At 53.2% G+C, this 21480-nt stretch overlaps 2 protein-coding genes and 1 long non-coding RNA gene across 5 annotated transcripts in view; 1 reads left to right on the top strand and 2 right to left on the bottom strand.

Annotated features, from left to right (window-relative positions):
* The window catches only part of LTBP2 (latent transforming growth factor beta binding protein 2), a 71346-nt gene extending 56813 nt beyond the window's left edge, over positions 1 to 14533 (top strand). For 2 of the 3 annotated variants that reach the window (XM_017829462.1, XM_017829464.1), the window contains exons 19-34: positions 620 to 739; positions 946 to 1068; positions 3811 to 3933; positions 4247 to 4372; positions 4470 to 4592; positions 4822 to 4953; positions 6111 to 6230; positions 6962 to 7105; positions 7380 to 7571; positions 7694 to 7774; positions 8395 to 8523; positions 8772 to 8912; positions 9158 to 9325; positions 9842 to 10117; positions 10316 to 10465; positions 13652 to 14533. In XM_017829462.1, the coding sequence (XP_017684951.1) occupies positions 620 to 739; positions 946 to 1068; positions 3811 to 3933; positions 4247 to 4372; positions 4470 to 4592; positions 4822 to 4953; positions 6111 to 6230; positions 6962 to 7105; positions 7380 to 7571; positions 7694 to 7774; positions 8395 to 8523; positions 8772 to 8912; positions 9158 to 9325; positions 9842 to 10117; positions 10316 to 10465; positions 13652 to 13818 (2315 nt within the window). In that variant the 3' untranslated portion in view covers positions 13819 to 14533. Of the gene's footprint in view, positions 1 to 619; positions 740 to 945; positions 1069 to 3810; positions 3934 to 4246; positions 4373 to 4469; positions 4593 to 4821; positions 4954 to 6110; positions 6231 to 6961; positions 7106 to 7379; positions 7572 to 7693; positions 7775 to 8394; positions 8524 to 8771; positions 8913 to 9157; positions 9326 to 9841; positions 10118 to 10315; positions 10466 to 12779; positions 13516 to 13651 lie in introns of those variants that run through there. The other variant, XM_017829463.1, reaches the window with a different exon arrangement.
* A 631-nt stretch (positions 14534 to 15164) lies between these two features.
* NPC2 (NPC intracellular cholesterol transporter 2) lies at positions 15165 to 17286 on the bottom strand. Its single transcript, XM_017829356.1, has 4 exons — positions 17150 to 17286; positions 16943 to 17050; positions 16572 to 16744; positions 15165 to 15964 (listed from the first exon to the last, which is right to left on the bottom strand). Exons 1-4 carry the CDS (start codon positions 17232 to 17234, stop codon positions 15878 to 15880), a joined length of 453 nt encoding a protein of 150 aa, XP_017684845.1. The 5' UTR covers positions 17235 to 17286; the 3' UTR covers positions 15165 to 15877.
* A 3252-nt stretch (positions 17287 to 20538) lies between these two features.
* Positions 20539 to 21452, bottom strand: LOC108504464. Its single transcript, XR_001877117.1, has 2 exons — positions 21096 to 21452; positions 20539 to 20974 (listed from the first exon to the last, which is right to left on the bottom strand). It is a non-coding gene; the product is annotated as an uncharacterized LOC108504464 (long non-coding RNA).
* Between the last annotated feature and the right edge of the window lie 28 nt (positions 21453 to 21480).

Here is a 21480-nt window from a genome sequence, read left to right as displayed (position 1 = left end):
CTCCTGGAAGGGAGGTAGGACACCCCCATGTTGGTCTGCCAACTCCCCAAGGGCTGCCTGTCCTCTCCTCTGACTGCAGAAGGAACAGGCTCTCCTGGGTAGAGGGATGTGCCTGATCAAAGATTCCCCTTTTTTAATAGCTCATCTCCATCATAGAGTGGGAGGCTATTTCAGGAGGCAGTACAGGAAACAGGGCATGCACAGATTGCTGCTCCCCCCCTCCCTTCCCCTGAACAGCCTCCAGAAAGCACTTGCCTTAAGGACTTCCTGAGTTGGAGGTTGCATCCTAATCATAGTTATGAAAGGCTGCGATGAAACAGCCCTGCACAGATGTTCTCTGATCCCTTTCTCTGCCCATGCACATTCCTGGCCTTGACAACATCCTTCGGCAGTGAGTTGTGCTGCTGGCTTATGTCAGCCCTCAGGCATGGGCGTAGGATCCTGAATGATAAGTGGGGCCATAGAAAGTGTTGCCTAAGCCCCAGCAAACTCATCTCTGCTCCTATTGGGCATCACTGTGCCCTGGAGGGGAAGTCTGGGGATCCAGCTGGAGAGGATACACTGGAGAACGCTGCACTGTTTATCTTTGGGAGCCTGAGAGGAGTGTGTTTCTTGGCAGATGTCAACGAGTGTGCAGATCACAGCTCTTGCCCCAGTGCGAGATGTGTCAATACTCTGGGATCCTACAAGTGTATCAGCTGTGGGGATGGCTATCAGCCCAGGAACGGGAGATGTATTGGTAAGAAACTTGGGCTGCCTCTGGGAAGCATCCTTGCCCCCCACAGCAGTGCTTCCTGCAAGCCTCTAAAGGAGCAGATGCACAGGCAGCACCCTTCTCCTGCAGGAGGCCAGCCTGCGTGGCCAGAGCATCATGTCCTCATGGCTTGCTTGGCAGGGAATGCAAGCACCCTCCCATACCATGTTGTCTTCTTCTGTGTCACACAGATACGGACGAGTGTCTTGTGGAGGGGACTTGTACTCATGGACAGTGTGTCAACCTGGATGGCTCCTTCCGCTGTTCCTGCTACCAGGGCTACAAGGTGGCACCTGATGGGAAAAGCTGCCAAGGTACCAGGAAGCCATGAGTTCAGACACTCTGAAGTGTCACACAGTCCAGAGATTTCCCTAGACTCTTCCTGAGCACTTGGCTCTGCCTGAATCCTGGCCACCGTGCTGGCTGGTTACCCCAACACATGTGCCCCTGGTCATGGTTGCTCTGCATCTTTTCTACTCATCTCACTCTCCCTCATGTGCTTATGCAGACATAGATGAGTGCACAGCCCAGGCTGCCTGTCCTTCTGGACTCTGCCTCAACACTAAGGGCTCCTACTCCTGCATGGCTTGTGAGACCGGCTATGCTGTCTCTAGAGATGGCAGCATGTATGAAGGTATCCCTTTCCCAGGACAGAAGGGTAGGTGCTGGAGGGAATGAGAGGAGAGACATTGCCATAGCTGGGTTACTGGTGGGGCAAGAGGACTTCAGGTTTCAGGATCCTTTTCCAGCTCTTTAGCTTCCTGTTCACCAGAGAACGTGGAGGGGTGCAAGCAGACATCACCTGGAGTAGCAGGAAGGTGATTTTCCTCACACAGGAAAGGGATGGGGGGAAGGATTCATTGATAAGACTCCTGGACTATTGATGATCTAGGAGGTGTTGACAAAGGCCAGAGGAGTACAGGAGGCCTGGAAACATTGGCAGAGAGTTGTGTGTGGTTCAGTTCAACTGTGTGCCTGGGAGCATGAACCTCAAATGTAGGTCCTCAACAGAAGGAGAAACCTTGGATCCACAGCCCACGGACAGACTGTGGGCAGCCAGGTTTCATAATTTTTACCCAGCCCCTAATGTAACTTGGACATGTTTAAAAAGGAAAGCTTAGATCAAGGGCTCTGCCTGATCAAGGTATCCTGTCAGAGAGTTAACACCAGCATCGATTTGTGTTGGTTGTAGTGCTGAGACATGAGAGTGCTGCAGTCCCTGCCTTTCAGCCTGACTGCCCCAGTATAGGCAGGGAAATTCCCTCCCCGGTGGCTGCCCTTAGGGGTTGTCCTGGGCTTGAGATGGTTTGAATCGAGCAAGGGAAAGGAGAGGGCAGAGCTGGCAAAAGTATTTGTTTAAAGATTGGCCACGTGCTGAGAATTTCTCTCTAGAGCACTGCAGAGCTCTGCAGCCTGCACGTAGCTGGCAAATTGAAGATCTTGCCTTCAATGTGACTCTCAGAAGGATCCCCCTGCATGTGGGCCTCCAGTGGGGGAGGAGAAGGATGTTTTACTCCCATTATTCTTCTCTGTTTTGGTGTCTGAGAAAGCCAGTGTTATATGAACTTATTTTCCAATTGATTTTTGGGTGCGATGGAAGAAGCATTGTTTGATGTCTTACATCTGCCCTTCCCTTTTCCCAAGACTCCACATGAGCCGCCCCATCTCAGCCACCTTGCCCCAGCCGTTTCATGAGGGCGCCTTATCAGGGTTTGATACTGTTTAGGTCATACTGACCTGATGGCAGGATGGCATGTTCTTCCCTGCCTTGGCTGGTAGCCTTGTCTGTGGATTTAGGTTTCACATTTGAAAAATGATAAGGGTTTTGTAATATTTTTTTGGTAAATAAACTAGGTTTTGGTTCCTCTCCAGAAGAATTCAATAATATTTCTACTTTCAACCCTTTGAGACTGAAAAGCTGGGAATCCTGCCCTGAAGTGGTAGAGAGCAATGCTCATTCATGCTTGTGGCATGCTTAGTGCTCTGCAAAGGGGAAAAGGTCCCTCCCTGCCCCCAGGAGCTGCTTTAGCTCCTGTCAGGGGAGTAGTGTAGAGCAGGACTCCCTCCACTAGCGTGTCTTTTGGTGCCTGCACACCAGCCCATCCTTCTGACTACCAGTGTTTTCCAATGCTTGCCCCTGCCTCATGGGCCCCAGGCAGCAGCAGTCTGCTGGCATCTCACATGAGGAAGGGAAGGTACCCCTTCCTCCTCTGCTGTGAGCAAAATCCTCAGAATGCCAGCAAGCTCTGGCCAAGGCCTGGGGGAGTTGGGTGGGAGAGGGTTTGTGGGGAGCTCTGCAGTTGGGTAAGAGCTGTTGTAGGCCCCTGGACAGCTCTGCCATGAGAAAGATGTTGTAGGCAAGTCTGGCAGGTGGGAAAGCTGAGCCTCAGAAAGTAAGGCTGGTGGTGTGTTAATTTGCTGATGTTTGCTCTTGTGCAGAGAGGATTTGTCAGCAACTGTGGCTCTCAGCTGGCCTCTTGGTGGTGTGGTACCCAGTGCAGAGCTCTGCTGGAGACAGACACTGGAGTTAGCAGTACCCCCGTGCTCAGAGAATCACAGAATGTCCAAGGTTGGAGGGGACGTCTGGATGTCATCTTATCCAACCCCCTGCTCAAGAGCTGGCTGCCCAGGACCATGTCCAGACGGCTTTTGAATATCTCCAAGGAGGGAGACTCCATAACCTCTTTGGGCAACCTATCCCAGTGCTCAGTCACTGTCACAGTAAAAGAGTGTTTCCTGATGTTCACATGGGACCTCCTGTATTTCAGTTTGTGCCCCTTGCCTCTGGTCCTGTCACTGGACACCACTGACTTGGTACTGGAATAACGTTTATCCTGATCCCTCTGGTGGAAAGGAGTGAAGAGTCTGGGCTGACTCCTCACACCTTGATAACAGGGAAGTCCACCCTCTTCTCACTGTAATGGGATGGTCTGAGAGGGCAGCTCAAGCCCACCTTGCAGGCCAACAGCTGGGTGATGGCTTCTCTGGGTGAGGATCTTCCCCAGTCGTGGCTAGAGCTGGGGCCTCACTCTGTGCTGTGCTCTTCTACTTGGCAGATATGGATGAGTGTGAGGACCCTGCTGTTCAGTGCCTGGGGGGAGAATGCAGGAACACTCCAGGCTCCTACAAGTGCCACTGCCAGGCTGGCTTTGAGCTCATCAATGGCACTGTGTGTGAAGGTATGAACCCCATCCGTGCAGCCCTCTGGGTGCAGTACCTACAGCCTCCCTGTGGATTCCCCTTCTTTCTCAGCAGGGGGGATGCCAGTGCCAGTGCAGGTGATGCCACCATGCATGGCACATCCATAAACTTGTAGTCAAATTCAGGATCACAATGGACAGAGAAGATCTCTGTCTCCATGGTGGGAAAACCAGGGGCCAGGAGCCCTTTAAGGGCTGCCCTTAAGAGACTGGGAAGAGGGAATCTATGTGGCTTTGGTGAAGGACGTCCCACAGGGCTGGATGCGTGGCCCTGACTCTGTTCCCTCTGCAGATGTGAACGAGTGCCTGAACAGTGAGATCTGCAGCCCCAATGGCGAGTGTCTCAACAGTCATGGATCCTACTTCTGCATTTGTGCTCCTGGTTTCTCAAATGTGGCTGGCGGAGTCAGCTGCCAAGGTGAGCTGGAGGGTGGCAGAGACATACCTTAGGTCCTGCCCTCTGCTCCCTCCCCTGCTGTGAGATCCAGGTTGATGTTTTTGTCCTGATTTCACAGATGTGGATGAATGTGCAGACAAGTCCCGGTGCTCACAAGGCCAGTGTCTGAACACAGAAGGCTCCTACAGGTGTCTGTGTGAAAATGGATTCAAACACTCGCAGGAGACTGATGACTGCGTGGGTGAGAGCTCATCGTTGGGGAGATTAGCCCCCTGGAATTTGAGGGGATGGATGCAGCCAGTGCAGGGGAGAGGGCAGTTCTGCTCCCAGCACCCAGACTTGCTGGTGACTTGTAAGGAGGACTAGTAATGGCTCAGGGCTTCTGGCCAACTGAAATTAACTCAGATGCTTCAGTGAGCAAGCAGGGTCCCCATCTGACCATCCTCATCCCCTTGCTCTCCTCCCTGCAGACGTGGATGAGTGTAAAGAATATGGGGATGCCATCTGTGGCACATGGCGGTGCCAGAACAGCCTGGGCTCCTACCATTGTATCATGGGCTGCCAGCCTGGCTTCCACTGGACCCCCTTGGGTGACTGCATTGGTGAGTACAGCCTTGGGAGTCCCGTCCCTCCCCCTGGCAGGAACAGGATGGCTGTGGGACATTTCTGCCAGAGGCGTGAGGGAGGAGGAGGAGGAGGAAATGTGTGGCTGGTGGAGAGGCAGATAATGCTGAGAGCTTGTTTTTTGGCTGCACTGCCTGCTTGCATCTAGACTTCTCTCTTCCTGGCATCTGGAACAGACACCTCATTGTGCTGCTTTCCGCTCAGGGAGAGTCCTGGGCAGGTTACAGCCATTCCAAGCTTGGGTCTGAACTGCAGCTCCCCGTAAACTGTGCTTGCTGGGGTCAGTTCCAGTCACCTGCCTGGCAGGCCTGGGTGAGCAGAAAGGCTGCTGGTGCCACTGTGCACTAAGCTGGGAGTCTGGCTTTGGAGCCCAGGCTCCAGCATAGAGGAAAGAGCAAAGGGATTTCTGCAGTTTTTGAGGCTCCCACTAGCTCAGGGAAGGCTGCAGCAAGGAGGAGCTGCTGCCAACCACTGGGCTCTGGGCTGCGCCAAGACTCAGATGTAGCATGTGGAGCTGCTTCTGGGCTTGGGAGCAGTGGGCTGTAGGCATGTAGCTGCTCTGGCTGCTCCAAGGAAAACTTTTCTGTGCAGCAGTTGACAGGGAGCAGGGCTGTAAACCTGTCTTCTGTAGGCAGAGAACCCAGTTGTGATTGTCCCACCACGCTCCCTGGCACTATAGCAGTTGAAGAAGGTCAAGAAGAATGGGGCAGGAGGGTTTCATCCTTCATCTGTCTGCACTTGCCTCACACCGGTTGCATGCTTGCATCTCCTGCCAATGTGAGCCTGAAGGCTCTGTGTCCCTTTATACCTCTGCAGGAAACTGTGCTGCCTTCAGTCACTCCTGCCAGCCACCTCCCATGTTTCCCATCCATTTCCCACTTCCACTTTGCTCTTGTTGCTCTATTCACATGGCCTCTTTGCAGCTCTCTATGTTGCAGGAAGCTTCTCTTTAACACACACACTCATAGCAACTCATAGCATAGTGAGTGAGTTGGGCAGTCAGACCCAGTCCCTCACATCATGGGAATGCCTGCCCCGGCCCCAGATCTTGGGGTCAGAGCAGAAGGGCCGGGGTAGGGATGTCCACTGGGAGAGGTGGGGTCTGGGGCAATTCCTGCTCTCCACTCCGCTGCAGACATTGACGAGTGCGCCAACGAGACGCTGTGTGGGAGCCACGGCTTCTGCGAGAACTCAGATGGCTCCTTCCGCTGCCTCTGCGACCGTGGCTATGAGAGCTCTGGGCACTACTGCATTGGTGAGTCCGCCGGGGTCACTCTGCCAGTCAGTGAAGCAGAGCCATGAGTAAGTAGATGCCAGGCTATTGTCCCTGCTGTGTGATGGCTCCCGGACCTCAGATGGGGACTGCATCCACACTTGGAGAATCGCACACGTGGACAGGGCAGCTTATGGAGTCAAACCCCCTCCCAGTAGATCTTTGTGATTGCAAAGGAGCAGGGCTCTGAAAAAGCAAGTGAACGTGGAGTGAACCTTTTCTGTCCAGGTGGAAGGGAGGTCCTTGGGGGATAGAGGCACTAAAGGTGCTAGAGAGGTACTTTGATGGGTGCCTGTAGAGAACAGGCAGGGTGTATTATAAGGAAAAACATTTTCACCATGAAGACAGACAGGCAGTGGAACAGATGTCTACGATGGCTATGCAGTTGCCATCCTTGGAGGTTTTAAAGACCCAACAAGACAAAGCTCTGAGTAGCCTGGTGGGATTCCATAACTGGCCCTGCTTTGAGCTGGAGGTTGGACTAGAGGCCTCCAGTGGTCCCTTCAAACTTAGATGATCCTGTGATCCAGTGACCCACTGCAGGGTGGAGTTCAGAGCATGAAGCTCTTGTCAGGCTTGTGTTGAGCCACAATTTGAGCACAGCTCTCGGCTCATCCCTAGTAGCTTCCATCTCTCTACTGAAGGGTGATCTCATGCTGCAGACCATGCCCAGGCAGGGCTCCCACTGCCCACTGCTGCCCCTTGCTTTGCAGATGTAAATGAGTGTGAACTGATGGTCGCCGTGTGCGGAACTGCACTTTGTGAGAATGTAGAGGGATCCTTCTTGTGCCTCTGCCCCAGTGACCACGAGGAGTACAACACAGAGGCAGGGCAATGCCAGCCCCGAACTGCCATGGGTGAGTAGGCAACTAGGACAGAAGCATGGGTGACAGCTAGAGCAGGAGTGTGGTAGCCCTGGCTGGGGTGACATAAAGCTGATGGACTGACAGGGCTGTACAAGCCTCCACTGACATGGGCACACTTTTTTCTGGGGAGAGCTGAGGAGCCTGGAAGTGCGGACCTGGGAAGGCCACACTGCCAGTGGTGGATGTACTCTGGGACTGTCTAGGTGTGGGATGCTGTCTTGGGGTGCCAAGGACCCCATCCCATCCTTGCTCTGTTGTCTTCTAGAGGGCTCCGACACACACGCAGCCCACCTCTCTGACAGCGCAGAGCGCAAGCAGTGTTACTACCACATCAGTGACGTTCGCCTGTGTGACAGCGTCCTGGCCAAGAACATCACCAAGGAGGAGTGCTGCTGTACTGTGGGGGCAGCCTGGGGTGACAACTGTGAGACTTACCCCTGCCCCATCCTAGGCACAGGTAGGACTGTGGCCCCACCACAGTAGGCACGGCCAGTGCTCTGCCTGCCAGTTCCACCTTGGTTGCACTAATGAGCTGTTTCTTTGCTTTCCATCTCCCTTTGGCATCTGCCTCCTGGTCAGTGGAGTACCAAGAGATCTGCCCTCTTGGGAAGGGCTATATTCCCCAGGAAGATTTGCTCTCAGGAAAAATCTCTTTCACAGGTACTAGTGGCATTTTCTTTCATTTCTTCCAGGGGGAAGAGGGAGGGCACTGTGAAAAAGCCCTGCATGGAGATGCATTGACAGAACTATCTCCCTGGGCCTGGGGTGGTGGATGCTAACATCCTGCTGCTGCTTTCCTCCATCCAGAGAAATCCCAGATTGCCAAGGTGGAAGTGCCCCTCCCTCCAGTCCTGCCTTGCTGCTGGCAGTGATTCTTTCTGGGTGCAGATGTCCCATGCCCATTATGAACCAGGGATGGGGACCATTAAGACACAACCCTTCCAGTTACTGATCAGATCTCCCAGTGGCCACCTGGCTCAGTCTTTGACACTTCACCTCCAGGGGTGTTGCGTTCTTGACTTTCCAGAAATGCACATGAATTTCCTTTTTGTGAAAGTATCCTGTTCCACATCATTCCTCCTCCTGCTTTGCCTGTGGGTGCTTCCCCTTTGCTCCCAAGCGCGGGACCAGTGGGAGAGATGGGGGCTTCATTTGGGGACCTGTCAGTGATCCAGGCCAAGGTGCCGTGCTGGCTTTCTGCAGGTACAGCACCCAACCCACCTTGCTTCCATGGCTGCACTCCCTGAGACACTCTTTCCCTCCCTCCATCCCTGTCTCAGACATGGACGAGTGTGAGATATTTGGCTCCGAGTTCTGCCGCAACGGACAGTGTTTGAACACAGTGCCAGGCTACAAGTGCTTCTGCCGTACGGGCTACTTCTATGACTCCAGCAGGCTTGAGTGTGTTGGTAAGATGGCCCTCAAAGAGCAGTGGGAACCACACTGTCCATGGAGGGACAGCCATGCTGCTGCACCCAGACTTGTCCCTGCTGCCCACGGTACAGGGCCAGGTCTAGGTAACAGGCTTCCTGGGACCCTCCTGGGGAACAAGACTGGAGGTGGTGGGAGCCCCTGAGGTCTCTGTTTGGGCAAGGAAAGGGTCACATTGCTCATGTCTGCCAGACTGAAACATTGCTCTGTCCTTGTGTGTGGGCAGACCAGGATGAGTGTCAGAACGAAGTGTACTGCATCAATGGTGAATGTCTGAACACGGAAGGCTCCTACCACTGCTTCTGCAGCCTCCCTCTTGTGCTGGATGCCACTGGCAACCGGTGTGTGAATTTCTCCAGCAGGGCAGGTGAGCCTGATCTCCCACTGCAGCACACCTTTGCCCCACACATCCCGCCCCATGGGTGGGTCCACCAAGAAGGACCAGTGGGTGGGAACTTGGTGTCTGGCAGGGATATGCCAGCAGCAGCACAGTATCCAGCCAGGGCAGGGAGGGGGCAGGAGCTGGGGCACATGGTCATCCCTCTCGGGACAAGATGGGCAGGTACTCTTATGGATGATTTTGATAGCATCCTTTGTGTGTGTCACTCACAGATGCCTTGGAGGAGTATGAAATCCACCTGGATGTCTGCTGGCAGACCGTTGCTGACTACATTTGCCAAGACCTGCTACGTGGCGAGCAGACCACGTACACTGAGTGCTGCTGCCGGCTGGGCGAAGCCTGGGGCCAGAACTGTGCACTTTGTCCACACAAGTCCTCCGGTGAGCAGGGTGGCATGGGCAAGCATCTCCCAGCAGAGGTGGGAGTGGGCTGGGCTGCCACTGGTCATGTTGTGCAGGTCTGCCACATAAGGGTCTTTTCTGTATTGCTAAAACCAGCCCAAGGAATAGATACCCCCCCAACTTCTCCAGGGCTGAGCTGCACCAGTGAGTAGGATGTACTTGAAACTGGTTTGCAGTGAGTCCAAGGTATTGGAGAGGAGAGTTCCTCTGTGCATCCCACTGCTCCTGCATAGGTTAGGAGAGGTGAGGTAGTGGCAGCCTGAAATGGGAGCTATACTGGGAGCTGGGGTTCTTGCTGCTCAAGCTGCTGGCCCAGACAGGAGGTGGTCTTCTTGAAGATGGGATCCCATCAACGAACTACAGAACTGCAGTTTTGGAGGGCACTGAATGCAGGCCTGGCTCGGCTGACCCAGTATGGATGCACACTGGCCATAGCAGACCTACCTCTCTTGAGCCAGGCTGCACTGACCATTCCTTTTCTCTCACCACTTGCAGCTGATTTTGCTTTCCTGTGTAATGGGGCCAGTGAAGACAGTGAGAGAGGGGCTGAGTTGCGAGAAAGACCTAGGTATGAGTATGGACCAGGCTTGGAAGACCCCCACTATGGCCTTCCCAGCCCTGATATGGGCCCCTACTACAACTACCTGGAGTCAGAGTATGGAAACCCTGATGCTGGATTCCCTCGGAGGGAACCCAACAGTGAGTTTCATGGCAGCCCTCTCCACCATGGCCCAGTGTGGTCCCCACCTCGCTACCTGCCCAGCCAAACTGGTGAGTACTGGGAGACACAGAGAAGTGCCTTCCCACCCAGCCTGTGTCCATAGGGACTGCCTGGACTCCCTGGCCAGGCTGCTCCAGGCTTGGAGCAAGCTCTGTTACTGGCTGTTCTGAGTCAGCCTGGATGCCGGATGTCCCCTCTGTGGCTGGGTGGAGGGTCACCCTGCCTGACACCACCTTTCCCCTCTCCAGGCCTCTACGAGGGCTTCGAGGGGCTACAGGCAGAGGAGTGTGGGATCCTCAACGGCTGCGAGAACGGGCGCTGCGTGCGCGTCCGGGAAGGATACACCTGCGACTGCTTCGACGGCTTCCAGCTGGACATGACCCGCATGGCCTGCGTGGGTGAGTGCGAGCGGGCCCCGCGTCCCCTGGCCGCGGCTGCTCCCTGGCGGTGCCAGCCGGGACAGCTGCCGGAGCTGTCCCGCTCTCCTGGCGATTCCTTCCCATACAGCTCGGGGGGACTCTTCTGGAGGTTCTTCTGGCCACTTTCTGCTGGCAGCTAGATCAGGGCACCTCTGGGCATCACCGGGAGCAGCTGATGGCTCCGTCTTCTCATAACACTCTTGTACATCACCAGCCACTGTTACTGTGAATAATGTCCTCTGCATTCACTACTGCCCTGGTAAAATTCCTCACTTTCCACCCTGCAGTATGAGACACAGTCTCTAAAACTTCTCTCTGCATTTCCTCTACATCCTTATGCCATGTCTACATCCTTTTCACACTGCAACTCCCTAAGCCAGCTGAGGCCTCAGATCCTCAACAGAGCAGATGAAGACCTTCTTTTACCTTAGGCATGGCACTTACTCCAACTCCCAACATCCCTACTGCACAAAACAATGGTAGAACTTCTTCATATAGAACCCATCATCTCTGCCACTCCTAACGCAGCTGGGCAGAATGGCTGCCTGAGCTGTTGCTCCCTCTTATGCATTTAGCACTGTTTCCTTTTCCTTGGCCACAGTGCTTTGCATTTGCCTTCAGTGAATTTTGTTTGTTTGAATTTGGACTGCTTCTCTCCTTGATCAGACTGAATCTGAACCCTGCAAAGTGCTTGCAGCCTGGCATCACACACATGCTTATTTTATAAGCATGGGGATTCTTCCTTCATCTGCCTTAATGACAACATTTGAATGGAGTGGGAGTCAGGACAGACCCCTGCAGGCTGTACTTTAAAAGGCTTTTAATGTAACAGCCAGGTATTTCTAATTGTTTGGAGTGCAGCTATGTAGCTCATTGTGCAATTGCCACAGTTTAATCTAGATGATATTTTCTCAGTCTGTTTGAGTGTGTCATGTGAGAGTGTGTTGAAATCTTCACCATGGCCAAGGCACATCATATCCACTGCTTCTCCCTTATCTGACAGGCCAGTTATCAGGTCAGACAAGGAAACCAGATTGGCTTAACATAATCAGGCCTTAACTGATCTGCACCAGCTATTTAATGACCCTGTTATCCTTTGGAGGGTTATAACCTAGTCACTAAAAAACCTGAACTGCTTAGGGGAGTGGGGGTGAGCAGACTGTAATTTTGGATTCTCCCTTCTCTGTTTTTGAAGATAGTTACAAGATTTATCCTTCCTTGCTTCTCAAGACCTCCTTTATGCTCCTGTCAACTTTGCAAGGACTGCAGGAGCATTAAGCATATGAACTTGTGTTGCAGAAAGCCTTTACCAATATGGATATAACTGTTTTATCTATCTGAGTGTCAAACCTCTCCATCACAATGTGGCCTTTCCCTCCTTGTGCTCCTGCACCCTTGTTTAAACACTTCAAATGTGGTCTGTGCCCTGTCTGGTCACCATGAGTGTTTTTATGATGGCTGGAACAAAGCCTGTGTTAGCTGCTCCAGCCAGCTCGGCTGGCTTTTGTTTCCCCTGTTGATAAGGACTAGACCAACATTCACCATTGTTTCCTGCTAACGTATTTATGGAACCTTTGCATGTTGCTTTTCATGCCCTGGACTAACTAGCCCTCATTTTACTCTGGAGACTGTTTTTTTTCCCCTTCAGTTCTGCTACTCGGTTCTTAGTCATCGCTGTGTTTTTACCTTGCTGTCTGCAGCTGCTGCAGTGCTTCCCCTCTTGTTTCCCTATAGGGGCAGCTTACCCTGGCCCCGCAAGGTGGGCTGCATGCCCCCACCCCTGCCTGAATGGGCAAACTCCAGGACTTGGTGCAGCCTGCTAGCACTACTCTGTTGCTTCTGGGTGGCTCTGGGCTAAAGTGTCGTTTTACTTCTCCTCTAGATTTGGTGGCCAGACCAGCCTGCTCGCTCTTCCGGCTTTTGCTTCCCCCTGCTTACTGGGCTGCAGAGCACATCTCCTTTGATGTGCTGCCTAACATCTCCTCCTTGGGCTACCAAGCAAGCCCATTCTGTTCATGGCAATGTTCTGGTCCTGAGGTTTAGTGCAAGTCCACAGTGCCTTTTTAACCATTGCTTTGGCTGCATATGAAGACTGCCTTGTTCCTCAAGCTCTCTCTTGTCATGTTTCCCCTCTCCTTCTTCCTCCCATGACTGCTGTTCTTCCTCTCACCTCCCTGAAAGTTTTGCTTCTAGCATCCCTCCCTGGGGTTGCACTTCTCTTTCTTTGCCAGATGGCCCTCTCCACCTATGCTAGGTGAGACACGGTCTCTAAAACTTCTCTCTGGGTCCCTAGGGTGGCAGAGCTCTTCAGTCCTCCTGGGGTCCACTGGTTACTACTGGTTACTCTCTCTCCCTTGCTTGGCCGGCTGAACCCATCAACTGCTCCCCACTCCCTGATGATCTCTGGGGGGCTGAGACTGGACTTTGTGGTTCAGAGGGGTTGGACCTGCCTTGGTAGGTGAGGATTTGGGCTCTGGAGGTCCTGTGACTGCAAACAAGGGCTCTGGGGTGTACAGGGGTGCTCTGTCCAGATGGTTGCCCCATCACAAGTTGGTGTATCTCAGGCAGGGTGTCCAGGTAAGTGCATTTAGCAGAGCAGACCTGTCACAGTGGAGCAGCTGCTGTAGGGCTCACATGCACACTGTAGCCTGGTGGCCGAGTGAGCCCTTTGGCACAGTTTGCAGGTTAATAAAACAAGCCACTGTTTGTGCAGCACGAAGTCCCTCTGTGTTCTGGTCCTGGAGATGATAATCGGCCTCTCAGGGCCACCATCATTTGCCTGCTCAACCTTGTTGAATTGGGAAAGGGCATTTTCCAAGGCTTTCTCCAAGATCATAGGCTATCACAACTTAGCAGCAGGAAGCTGCTAACCTGGGGGTGTCACCAGCTGCAGAGCATGGTGGGGCTTTTATCTAGTGTGCATGGGGCACAGTTCACTCCTGTGCTGGAGGATGCCAAATGCTGGGGATGTCACCCTTGGAGACTGAAGGTGCTCTGTGGATATGCTGAGGGTATGGGAGGCTGGTGGGGTCACAGGGGACATCCTGGAGGTACTGGAGAGGGGGGGGGAACCTGTGTGGGAGGGCTGGGGGAGATGGCAGGAGTACAAGGAGATGTGGCTGTGGGCTGGGACTGCTCACTGCCACCAGCTGCTTCTCCTTACAGACATCAACGAGTGTGAGGAGGTGGGCAGCCCTGAGCCCCTGTGCCGAGGTGGCACCTGCAAGAACACAGAGGGCTCCTACCGCTGTCAATGCTTGCCAGGCTATGTGGCCCTGGCCCGGTCACACCACTGCGTGCCCCAGACAGCCCAGAACCCAGCAGCCGCGTAGCTCTAGGAGAGCGGGGGTGAGGGTGCTCCCCTTCTGCGTGTGGCTCCAGGACCTGGGAGCACAGAGAAAGGCCCCCCAGGGCTGCAGGTGCTTCAAGGCTCTTCATTCTTTCCCCTCTGAAGTGCACAACCTCCCCGCCACCTCTCTCTACTTGTCAGGGCTGAGCTCCCAGCCTCTGCACCCCCCTTTGCCCTGCCAGCCCCTGCAATTCCTGCAGCAGAGCCCACCCCAGACCCCAGCACCTGTCACATTGCCCTGTGCCATGGAGGCTCACAGGATGCCTTCCTGTGCCACACAGCCCCAGCCTCTTCCCCTCACCCTGCCCAGAAAGGGAGTTCATCTCCCTGCCACCGCTGCACTGACCTAGTGATAAGCCTCACCCACACCGTGGGTGCTGACCCCACTACTTGTGAAGCGCCCAGGCCAGAGCTTTAAGGGTGGGGGGGGCACCCCAGCTTTCTAGAGCTGCTGCCTAACCTTGGGGCATGGGGGAGAGGTCTAGAGGGCCTCAGGGCCAGTTCTCCATGCAGCCCTTAGCCCCACACTTTGCCTTTGTGCCCCATGCCGGCTGGGCAGGGGGAAGGGGAGCAGGTCCACCTTCCTTTCTGTAAAGTTGTTGGTGATTCTTTTTTTTTTTAACCGAGTCTGCTGGAAACTTCTCTCATGTTGTTAAATAAAACATTTATTTTGGGCCCCTGTGGCTCAAGACACTGGGGCTTGTCAGAACTGTGCTTGTCTTGCCTCTGCCAAGGGCAGGGCCATCCCACTCCAGTAAGCCAATTCTTAGCCCTCTCAGCTGGCACATAGCCTCCTCCTGCTCCTGAGCCAGAGCAGAAACCTTTGCCGGGCCAAATCCCCAGCCAAGTCCCAGCCCCAGGGGTCAACTCCAGACCCTGCAGACAGCACGTCAGTTGTGACTGCTCATACCCTGCCTTGTTCTCAGGAGGGGGCTGCAGTTTCAGCATGAGAATGTGCAGTTACTGCAGTTAGCAAAAGCCGTCAGGCAGGTCTGGGATTTGTTTTTCCAGCCTCAGAGCTCACTAGAAAGAACTTTACCTATGCTGCAGCAAGCAAGGCTATGTTCTACACTACCACCTCTTCAGGGAGCCTTTGCACAATTTCAAGCCTGCATAGGACCAACAAGGCAGGAGCACAGCCAGACACTGGCTGGACACCAGCAGCAGGAATGCTTGGCTGCTTGCAGGTCACCCACACTCAAGTCACATACCACCTCTATCCATGCCTTCAGCTAAGAAATAAAACCAGCTGAACCCCAAGTAGAAGATGCCCAGCCAGTCTCCTTTTCCTCCTGCTCATCTGTACTCATAGAATACAACACAAGCAGATTCTGTCTAGGCTTTATTAAAAGGAAAGTTATAAAAAGAGATTCAGGAGCTCGCAGCAGCTCCAAGTTAGTAGTAGTGCAAACCATTGGTTAGAGAAAGAATCATCCCTGCAGAGACATTGAACGCCACTTGGCTTTGCATCCACAAACACAAAGTTTTCCCAGCTGCAGTCCTGCTGGCTTGAGCAGGGGCTCAGGACAGAAGAGACAGCCAGCTCACAGAAAGACTCCTTCCCTCTGCTTCAGCTGCATGGATAGCAAATGCAGGTCCCAGGGGCATCACAACAGAGCAGGAGAAACACAGGAGAGTGGATGCAACCGGCATTCTAGAAGAGGCACTGAATGGTTACCAGATAGCAGCTCAGACACTAGCCAGGTTCGCTGCTGAGGAATTCTTTTGTGAGGACAGACAGCTCCACGTCAAACAAATAAAAGTGCCTCCACAGAGCAGCTGGAGGGTGATGCTCAGTCACTCCTGCTCCTGCAGCAGACACTGCTGCCCCTTGAGCTGCTGTGAGAACACCCCAGGGGTGTCACCTAAACGTGGTAAGAGTGCTCTGCCCATGGCTGAGACCTTGCAAGGAACACAATGCTGGTTGCTCAGAGGCTGCAGAGCTCTGAAGTAAGCAGTAAGAAATGCTTATTATATAAAAGAATTTGGCCTGTGTTGTTTCTGTTTTTCCCCTCCCCAAGCCCTACTAATGGCAGGGCTCCTCAGCTGGTGATCTGCACTGGTATCTTCCAGCAGAACAACATCTGGTCCTGGTCATCCACCAACTCCCACTTCACGATCAGTTTAATCTGAAAGAGAAGAGCAGAGAGGAAAATGAGGGTTTTCAGGAAACCTTAAGGCAAGGGCATAGGGAGAAGAGTTATCACTTGTGTGGAACAAGGAGGTTCTGGGGGCTCTGCACAGAGGACAGAGCTGGGGCATTGCCCTTGCTTGCAGTAGGTGGGCCATGCTCATGCAATGACTCCTGGAGTGGAGGAGGAGGGCTCAGTTGCATGGCACAGAAGACCTCCACACACTGCACTCAGATTCCCATTCCCTGAGAAAGCAAACAGTGGAAACAGCCTGCAACATCCCAGCTGAACTGCACTCCAGAGCCAAGCACCCTGAGCCTGGGAGTGTTCAGCTGCATGCAGCAGACTGCTGGGAAGCACAGTACAGGAGGATACTGGAGCAGCTGAAGCCACTTCTCAGCAGCTGGAGCCAGGCTGCTTCCTCTGCTGGGTCTGTCCCAAAGTGGGATCTTGAAACTAGAGTCATGTTCAAAGCAGAAATAACACCACATAGTCTAAGGAGTCTTCTCTCCCTCACCAGAACAGAACAAGGTGTCTTCTCTTAAAGGCAGGTGCCCCAGTAAAGGTGGGAGCTGGGGAGCTGACCAGCTGCCTGCGTACTTACACTGGGGTACTCGCTCTTCACAGGGAGTTTATTCAGGTAGCTGTAAGAATGGCCCTTCTGAATGGGGCACTGGATCCCGGACTTGCATCCATCGGGCTCAGGAATAGGAAAGGGTATGTCCACGTGCAGCATCTCGCCGTACACCCTTGCTTTGCTGCCCTGGCTCTCGATCTCTGCAAAACACGGAGAATATGTGTATACCTCACACCCTCCTCTCCACATACCCCAAACGCTGCAAGAACACAACTAAGGGACACTCCTCCTCCCACCCAGACCCCTCTCCATCCGCCCTTCCCCACTCCTCTCCAAGCAGTGGAACACGGAGAGGATTACCTCCCTCTCCCCACCCCTGCCGGGGACACGATCCTTACTGCTGGCGAAGGTGACGTTGATGCTGTAGGATGTCCCCTTATGCAGCAGGCAAGGCTGAGTGGGGCAAGGGCTCACGTTCACCTCCTGGATGCTGCCGTCTACGGAACCTGCAAGGAAAAGTCGGGATTACCGGGCCGTCTCCGCCTGCTTACACCCCGCCGCCGCCTCCCGCTGCCCCGAGGCCGAGCGGGGCCGGAGCCACTCACCACAGTCGACGAAGCGGAGAGGCTCGGCCAGGACAGTGGCGGCGGCGCCCAGCACCAGAAGCAGGGCGAGCGGGGACGGCACCATGGCGAGGGCGGCGGCAGCAACTGGGAGCTCGGCACGGCGGCGGCTCCGCGCAGTCACATGAGGGCGGGGGCCCCGCCCGCCGGTCAGCTGGGGCCGGCTCCGCCCGCGGGGCCGGGCCGGGACACACCACGCGATCCCGGGGGCGGCCTGGGGCTGGGCCGCCCGCCCCTGGCGCCGCGGCGGAGGGCAAGGGGAAAAGGGTACAGCGCCGTGACAGGACAGTGGGGGGGAAGGGGGTAGTGGGGGTGTGGTGTGCTGGAACAACAGCCCTTGGACAGACAGACACCCTCTCCAACAGCGCTGCCACTGGACATCCCCACTCCTGGGCTGTCCTGGTGGAGTCAGTGCCAAAGGTAGCAGCCGGAGGACAGGCTCAAGTACAGGCAGTGCGATGGGCCGGGAAGCTCTTTTGCTGCTTTTGCTGAAAGGAGAGAAACATAAACCCCCTGCTGTAGTGGACCAGCCCGTAGGCTTGTCTGTCGCTTCCGTCATATCTCGTGTTCTGCATGTTGAAAGTTGTCTGTGTAACCTGAGTGCCAGAAGTTACATCTGCTGAGTACCTGGCGTGGCTGCTGCGTTTTACAGAGCACACACACACTGTGAATCTTGTTTCTCAAACTCGTGAAATGCCATAGGCTCCCTGCTTTGTGCTGTGGATGCCAGGACAAACCAGAGGATGAGGAAGATGCTTCAGAAAGCATTTGACCCAAGCTTTTCACCAATTTCACATGGTAGCAAGTTTTAGCCTTTCTGGGGTCATGTCAGGAACATAGTAGAGACAAAGGCACATGAGTGCTGATTTGGTAGGAACGTGGCAGAGCTAACACAGCGTCCCCACTTCAGACCTCTGTCCCAGTGAAGTGTCTGCCTGCTCAGCTGCAGCTGCACAACCAAGTGACTCAGACACGACACCCGACGCTTTGCTCAGGCTCTCTGCAAAGGGTGTCACATCAGAAACCCAAGAGGTGTTAGTAGGACCAAGCAGAACATACTCTTATGCATATCTGCTGAGCAGTTTAGCACTTCAGAAGAAGAGGGATCCCTTCCTTCAGAAAGGAACAGGGGGCTTTTTTATGTTTTTTTAAGATTTTGAATAAGCATTTGATTTGCAGAGGCAAGCAGACCAGGGTGCTTACAGCAACCCTATCAAAAAAACTCAAAAGACCCTGCTGAGACTAAGCCATGTATTTAAGCCCACCTAGCACACTTTATAAATGACCCATCCTTGCACATTGGAAATCATTCTCTTTGAAAGGCTTTCCTTCTCTGCATCCTTCCAGTCTTACAAATGGTAAACAAATCTGGCTTATCTGACTTCTGGGAACAGAACTGTAATCAGGTCAGACTAACACCATAAAGTGCCATCACACATTCACGGGATAAGCAGGGCTTGGAATTTGCTTGGGTGTGAATTCCACAGTGCATTAAATCAGGATGCATTCCTGTGAAACAACTAACCAGATATCTTTGCTTCACAGATGCTTTTGCACAGTGGCAGCGACTCATAAATACAAGTGTTTCAAAGGCTTTGAACTAAAAATCATTGAATCTAGGATCAAAATTAACATGTCTATTTCCCCCTTCCTCCTCCAAACTGGAGCCTAATAAGTGTAAGTTTGTAGAACTACAGCCAAGGCCTTTAGAGAAGAAAGACGCAGAAACCTTCTGCCCAAGGTTTTTAGCTGATATCACACATTACCATCGTGTCAGTTTTGCAATAACAGCACTTAAAGCTTAGATTCCCCAGGGCAGCATAAGCACTTTAGGCCAAACAGACCTTGCTTTTAGGCACATGACCCTTTTGACATCTGATAAAAGGCATGGGCCTCCTGGTCCCCTTGAAACCCAACATTGTACCAAAATACTTGAGAAAGACTCAATTCAGCTTTAGGCTGGTCTCATTATTTTGCAGACGGGGCTCCTTCCAGATTACCAACATCACAGGGAGCTTACGATTAGGTTCAGAAACACCAGGAGAAATTACTAAGAAAGCTAACAGACTAATTCTTTCCAACAAGACTGATAATCAAGTTCTTCATTTCCGTAATCCAACCAACTCTATTACATGAGGAAAGCCTAAGGTTCCACTTCAGAACCTAGCTACACCTGATTAATCCAAATCCCTCTAACAGCATTCCGCTTGCAGGGACTACAGTGGCAGTAAATACAAAAGTCAGGTTTTCAAGAAAATCCACATACTAATCAATTTTGCTGTTCTTTCAGCCAGAACAGGCTCCTTTTGCTACAGATTGTCAGAATCACATTGAAATGCATCACATCCACTCTCAACACCACACCAGAGGTTTTATTATCACCAGCTTCTGAAGCACTGAAACAAGCTCAGTTTCTCACCAAAACAGATACAAGATGATTTAAGTATCAGAGGAGAAAAAAGCAAAATATCTAGAGAATTCGACTCACAGACAAATCTCCTCAATACAGCGTGCTTAACAATAGCTAAAGGAACTCCCTAAACCCACATGCCACAGACCAGAAGAGAAAAGCAAAACGCAACCAAACTTAAAACCAGATTATGTCCATCTATCAGGAACAAGATGACCAACAAAAGCACAGCCCAGGAAAGAAGAAAAACTAGACTGTAACTCTGAAAAAAACCCAACAAACCATCACTGTACCACATAGCTGACTGAAGGAAAAAAAGGCCAGTGATAAGAAAGAGGTGCAAAGGAGTAGCTGTTCTTAGTTACACCCACCTCTCCTAGCTGCTCAAAAAAATTTGCCCCCAGCACCTGAGTCACTCCTCAGCATAGTGGATCATTAATCATATTAACTCTGAGTGGGGCTAGCTGGCCTTTCTCTCATTCCTTCAGTCTGCAGTAGCCATCTCAGCAACGTCCCGAAGTGCCTTGAAGGTACTTGCCACGCTTCTGCCTCTTAACACCGGTAAAAACGAAGGCAGCTAGAAAGTTAGAGTGTCTGGTTTTTGGGGCTACATCCATTCCAAAAGGTGTTCACAGTGAATAGAGCCACACCACGGGGAAGTGCAGTGGGATCAGTCTAACACACCATGCAGGAGCAAGAAGGGAAGCCAGTGCATTATGGAAAGCAGGCATGATCTCTTGCCTTTTCTCCCAGGAGGTTTTGATTCCCTCTTCCAAAGCTGTCTGCTTTTGGGACACCACATTGATAATAACTGAGAAACACCCCAATATGGTTTTTTAAAACATTCGGTGGTCCAATATACCTGATAAGGATTCATCAACCACTGCAGGCACCTGCCCTGCTGGGATACTTTCCTGGCTTTATCCTAACATCATTAGAGCTAACACAAGACCAAACAAAATTAAACAGCTCAAACCAGTCTTTATTTACATGCTCAGGTTTGGAACAAATAAGCAAAAGCACGTGGTTTCAAAAGCATTGCCTTTCTTGGAGCAGGACGGTGAGAAAGCAAACTGTCACAGGGTCCCAAGGTCCCCTGATGGTAAATCACCTCCTCTTGCTGGGATGACTGGTTTTCCTCCACGAGTCTTCCACACAGTCACTGTATGACTCTCCACAGACCTGGCTGGGGCTGAGGAACAGGATTCCTCCCCCAGAAGCACGAGGAAGCAATAAAGACTTTTAACCGCAGGTGCATCTGTGATCGACCGGCCAGGCCACTGTCACACGGCAGACATCAGGAGGAGGTTATACCACCGTGGGAGGGAAACGTGCCCCGGGTGGCCGTAGGGGAGGCCACGGGGCAGGCTTGGGGTGGGGGTCTCCTTCCCCCCTTCCTGCGGTGGGAGGAGAGGGACGGTGTGGGTCTGAGGCTGAGCATGCTTCCGTGGCACCGGGGCAAAGCGCCCGTCCGGAGGAAGAATAGCCTCCACAGGGATTTCTGAGCTGAGCTCCTACCTGATAAAGGAGAGCAGACCAGTCGGGATCAGGGGAAAACCCTAAAAGCTCTCAACTCTGGCCCCGTGTTTGCTCTTCTGCTTGCCTAACTCCCCTGCGGCGGCACCTTGATCCCTCCCCGAGTTCTACTCAGGATAAACGACCTCACAGCTACTCGCGGCACAAGCACGAGATGACGGGCAGCACTGCGCTGTTTATTGCTCCCCACTGTTTTACTGCTGTTTGCTTCCCTCTGCGAGCACCTCCAAGGACGAAAGGCGGCTTCGTGCCTTTATGCGAAGCTGCAGCGGGTTTCCGGGCCCAGCGGCCTAGCTGTGCCGGCGCACGGACGCCGGTGCCCCGGTGCCCGCCCGCCGGGGCGGCACTTCCGCCTCTGCGGACGCCG

This window comes from Lepidothrix coronata, unplaced genomic scaffold (genome assembly GCF_001604755.1).
Source record: "Lepidothrix coronata isolate B3197 unplaced genomic scaffold, Lepidothrix_coronata-1.0 Scaffold164, whole genome shotgun sequence".
Classification (NCBI taxonomy): domain Eukaryota; kingdom Metazoa; phylum Chordata; class Aves; order Passeriformes; family Pipridae; genus Lepidothrix; species Lepidothrix coronata.
Note: the sequence above shows the minus strand (reverse complement) of the source record. Positions and strands in the feature narration are given on the sequence as shown.